Raw genomic sequence first — 5000 nt, 5'->3', positions numbered from 1 at the left:
TCGGGGCCACTGCGGTCAACATGGCTGCAGATACTCGCCACAGACACACAGAGGAGGAGGGGCTTAATGTTTTTGACCACTTCAACGTAGGCTAAGTGATGTTGTTGTTAAAAGGTTAAAGCACTATATATATATTCTGATAGTAATCATTGCTATAGAGTGTTACAGGGGTTTCCCCGTGTCTCCAGCATTTATCAGCTTAGTGTTCCACTTCCAATTTCACTTGTTTATCCTGTATGAGTTCTCTCTCCTGATTGGATACAATTGGTATCCTGACCTGACAATGTGTTTTCTGTTTACTAAAGAGCTGGAGAGACATGGAGACTCCCTGTTACTGAACACACACCCTATAGAGACATGGAGACTCCCTGTTACTGAACACACACCCTATAGAGACATGGAGACTCCCTGTTACTGAACACACACCCTATAGAGACATGGAGACTCCCTGTTACTGAACACACACCCTATAGAGACATGGAGACTCCCTGTTACTGAACACTGTTTACTAAAGAGCTGGAGAGACATGGAGACTCCCTGTTACTGAACACTGTTTACTAAAGAGCTGGAGAGACATGGAGACTCCCTGTTACTGAACACTGTTTACTAAAGAGCTGGAGAGACATGGAGACTCCCTGTTACTGAACACACACCCTATAGCAATGATTACTGAATATATCAGAGCATGTATTTATTTTACACTCATTTCAACAAAGGAATATCACTTACCCTAACCCTACCCTAACCCTAACCCTAACCCTACCCTAATAAAAAATACATTAATATATGTTTGATGTACATACTGTATTGGCTTATGCTTTCTTCTCTGTTGTTCAGTCATTTGGTTTTCTATTATAAAACTGCTTCTTAAAGCAGCACTATGTAGTTTGGGGTATCAGTCATAGATATAGAATCCGAGATACCTCATTGGCCTCTGCAGTTCGTTGGAGCGACCCGTTTCGTATGGTGGCCGCCATATTTCCGGGGGGCACGGGCACTGGCCAATCACAGCGTGTTGACTACTGGCCAATCACAGCGCGTCTTTTCCAGGACTTGTCAGAATCTAGTTGTCCCGCCCCACCTGCCTCTGATTGGCCTACTGAACGCCCTCTTCTGTGACGCACGCCCGCCATACAGATGCTTCAGAGCCAGAGGAGGCGTCTACCTTTATATGTCTATGGTATCAATGGCCACTTTGGACACAAATAACATGGCAGCCAACGTCGTTGACTTCATTACACACTGTGATTGGCCAGTCTTCTCTTTGACTGGCAGTTCTGCCTTGATAGCTTGGCACAATGCCAGGATGAAACTCATTGCCCCCCCCCACCCCCCCTATATATCATGGGACATAATATGCTGTATAGTTGTTAAAAAGTTACATAGTGCTGCTTTAATGCCAATAATATAAAGTGGAATGAGAAAAGACACATTTATAGCAAAAGGGGGGCTGCAGTTATCTCCATAAAGCATAACAATAATAACAATAATAATACACAGTTTATGTTTGCGCCAATCAACTTGCTGCCATGTGTTAATGTCGGGCATCATCAGTGCATTTGTGTCGTTAAGTAAAAAGTGTAAATGCAACAGGAATGTGTAGCCTTGGAGACAGTCCTCTTTCCACACAGTCCTCTTTCCACACAGTCCTCTTTCCACACAGTCCTTTTTCCACACAGTCCTTTTCCACACAGTCCTTTTCCACACAGTCCTTTTTCCACACAGTCCTTTTTCCACACAGTCCTCTTTCCACACAGTCCTTTTTCCACACAGTCCTTTTTCCACACAGTCCTTTTCCACAGCAGTCTGGCACCAAGTGCTGCATGCTTTGCTTTGCTTTGCTTTGCTTTGCTTTGCTTTGCTTTGCTTTGCTAAACCTTCTGAAGGGCACGGTCAAACCACACTTTTATATGACCTACAGTATGGGGCGGAATCTGTCAATGCTTTGTCAATGCATATATGTATATATATACACCATACTGGTACTATATGTGTATATATATATATATATACACCATACTGGTACTATATGTATATATACACCATACTGGTACTATATGTATATATATACCATACTGCTGGTACATGCCATACCATACTGGCTTCACAAAACTGTTGGCACACAACCTGAGTTTAACAGCGTTTGCTGTGACCGCGCCCGAAAGCACCTTTTCTGAAAGTGTCTTTTCATTTTTCCGTTTTATACAAAAATAGAACTTTCTCTGCCTCTTTCCTAACGTGGAAAAACATCTAAATAAAATACGACACGATAACAGTTCCCCACTGTCGTCCTCCCCCCCCCCCCCCCCCCCCCTTCGGTTCATGTCAGCGTCCCTTAGCGCTTGCCGTAGCTGTGTTCCAGCCACTGTCTCACCTCCTTCAGGTTGTAGAAGAACGGTCCTTTGCCGCTCATGTAGGCGATCCTCCGCCGCTGCACGACGCACACCCGCTCGTTGGAGACGCCGTAGGCGGCGTTGGCGTCGTTGTCCATGCAGTCGGCCACCAGGTGGCACTGCGGCGGCAGGGCGAAGTGCTCGGTGAGCCGGCGCGCCGCCGCCACCCGCTCGTCCAGCGTGCGGTGCTTGCGCACGCTGAAGGAGCACGGCGGCCCCGCCCCTCCCGCTGCGGCGCCGGGGGGCGGGGCCACCCAGCCGTCGGACGGGTGCGCCTCGTCGATGTACACCAGCAGGAAGTCGGCGGCGTGGCTGAAGTCCTCCACCAGCCGGCGGAAGGCCGGCAGGTGGCTGATGAAAGGGGGTCAGCTGGCCGAGCCGAAGTTCACCACCAGGGGGCGGTCCGAGGACTCGAAGTCAAGGAGGCGGCACTCGCTGGCAGCGCTGGCAGGAGCAGCAGTGGCGTTGGCGTTGGCGTTGGCGTTGGCGCTGCTGCTGCCTCGCCGGGCGCCACTGCTGGGCACTCTGACCACTTTGGAGTTGGGTGCCTCGCCACCCAGTTTCACCTGACGACACAGAGAGAGAGACAGAGAGATTTAACCCATTAAGACCTGAGGCAATTCTTTAAAAAACATCTAAATCCTAACAGTTTTTTGGAAAAAGAATCAAAAAAATAATAATCAAGATTTTTCGAAAATAGCAGATCTACAAGCTCGTAGCGCGGCACTCGGTGCCGCGCTATGAGCTTGTATATCTGCTATTTTTGAATAGCCAAAGACATCTAAAGTGACACAGATGCGTTCCAGGTATCAATGGGTTAAACTGGTTGCAGGAGATACAGTGTTAGTTCTACGTCTCAGAAGGAAAAGGAGAAGATGAGAGAGGAGGGTTCGCCACTCACTTCTAAAATGCTGCGGTTTGTTCTACTCGCTGCTGTGAAGGAAACGGGAGCGTTTATTTTAAAAAGCGAGACCCATTCCCCTTCTCTGGTTTAGTCATGACTCTGCTGTTTGTTTTGTCTTTTTTTGCCGTTTGGCTCTGCAGCAAAGACGGAGGATTGTTGTGCGTTGTTTAAGTCTTTAAACGTTCTGCATGTCGTTCTGTCACCCAACAGGATTCTACCGTCCGGTCGTACTGTGTACCGTGACTGGAAGAGCAAACAGACGCTGCCGGGGGTTTGGCCTGGACTGTGGACCCTGATTCATCTGAGCGGGACGTGGTTTATAACGGCGGGACAGGAGATGGAACTAAGATCACAGGGAGCCTAAGGAGGACAGTTTATTTTCATTGTGTGACTTATAGATCCTGATTCCGTGTGAACTCGGAACTTCAGGACACCACGGTGAAAAAAACCCTTTCTGAGGAGAAAACACAGGACCGCCAGACCAGAGCGGTTTAGCAGAACATTAAAATCACCCACTTTTTCCCATAAACACATTTTGGGTTATTTGTTTAAATATTTCTTTTTGCGATGGATCTTTCATCCATTGTGTAAAAGGCTGTTCACACTGAGCACTATAACTATAACTGTACAAATATAGTTTTAAAAATGTCAAGTGGATGGCAGAGTTCACAGAGTGTGTGTTTGTGTGTGTGTGTGTGTGTGTGTGTGTGTGTGTGTGTGTGTGTGTGTGTGTGTGTGTGTGTGTGTGTGTGTGTGTGTGTGTGTGTGTGTGTGTGTGTGTGTGTGTGTGTGTGTGTGTGTGTGTGCGTGCGTGCGAAATGTATATAGGGCTGAAGTGGTTAATGTATGTTTTGTAATAATCATCATCAATCAAAATCTACAAAGTAACTAGTAACTAAAGTGGAGTAAAAGTATAATATCTTCCACTGAGATGTAGTGGAGTTGAAGTAAAATTACTGAAAATTGGAAATAATCCAGTAAAGTAAAAATATCTCAAAACGGTACAGTACGTGAGTAAATGTATGTAGTTACTTTACACCACTGCTGAGCATTATAACTATACAAATAGTTTTAAAAATGGTTATAAGTCAAGTGGATGGCAGAGAGTTCACTATTAAAACTATTACAAAATACAATGGTGAACGATATAGTTATAGTTATCATTGTAGTTCTAGTGAGCAGTGTGATTGGACCTTAAATGTTCACCCGACTATCATCATCTGCCACCCTAGTAGTCATGTCACGTTCTGTGTGTGTGTGTGTGTGTGTGTGTGTGTGTGTGTGTGTGTGTGTGTGTGTGTGTGTGTGTGTGTGTGTGTGTGTGTGTGTGTGTGTGTCTGTGTCTGTGTGTGTGTGTGTGTGTGTGTGTGTAGTGGTTTGTTCTGTATGTGTCTAACAGTTTTGCCAGTAGTTGTCTCTTTGTAAGTTGGTCTGTGCATTTTTCCTGCTAAGTCTCATTAGAGTATATGTAGATTGGTAGGCAGGCACTAGGCAGGCACTAGGCAGGCAGGCAGGTAGGTAGGTAGGTAAGCAGGCAGGCAGGCAGGCAGGCAGGCAGGTAGGTAGGTAGGTAGGTAGGTAGGTAGGTAGGTAGGTAAGCAGGCAGGTAGGTAGGTAGGTAGGCAGGCAGGCAGGCAGGTAGGTAGGTAGGTAGGTAGGTAGGTAGGTAGGTAGGTAGGTAGGTAGGCAGGCAGGCAGGCAGG

General features: G+C 46.6%; 1 protein-coding gene across 1 annotated transcript in view; it reads right to left on the bottom strand.

The window, feature by feature from the left end:
• Positions 1-2335: 2335 nt before the first annotated feature.
• dio2 (iodothyronine deiodinase 2) overlaps positions 2336-5000 on the bottom strand; it is a gene marked incomplete at both ends in the record, with an annotated part of 5262 nt that continues 2597 nt past the window's right edge. The window contains one exon of the mRNA XM_080414531.1: positions 2336-2959. Coding sequence (XP_080270657.1) covers positions 2336-2959 — 624 coding nt within the window. The remainder of the gene's footprint in view (positions 2960-5000) is intronic.

The sequence above is a fragment of the Gymnoscopelus braueri genome, assembly GCF_963280865.1.
Source record: "Gymnoscopelus braueri genome assembly, chromosome: 19".
Lineage (NCBI taxonomy): Eukaryota > Metazoa > Chordata > Actinopteri > Myctophiformes > Myctophidae > Gymnoscopelus > Gymnoscopelus braueri.
This window is presented reverse-complemented; position numbering and strand designations above follow the sequence as displayed.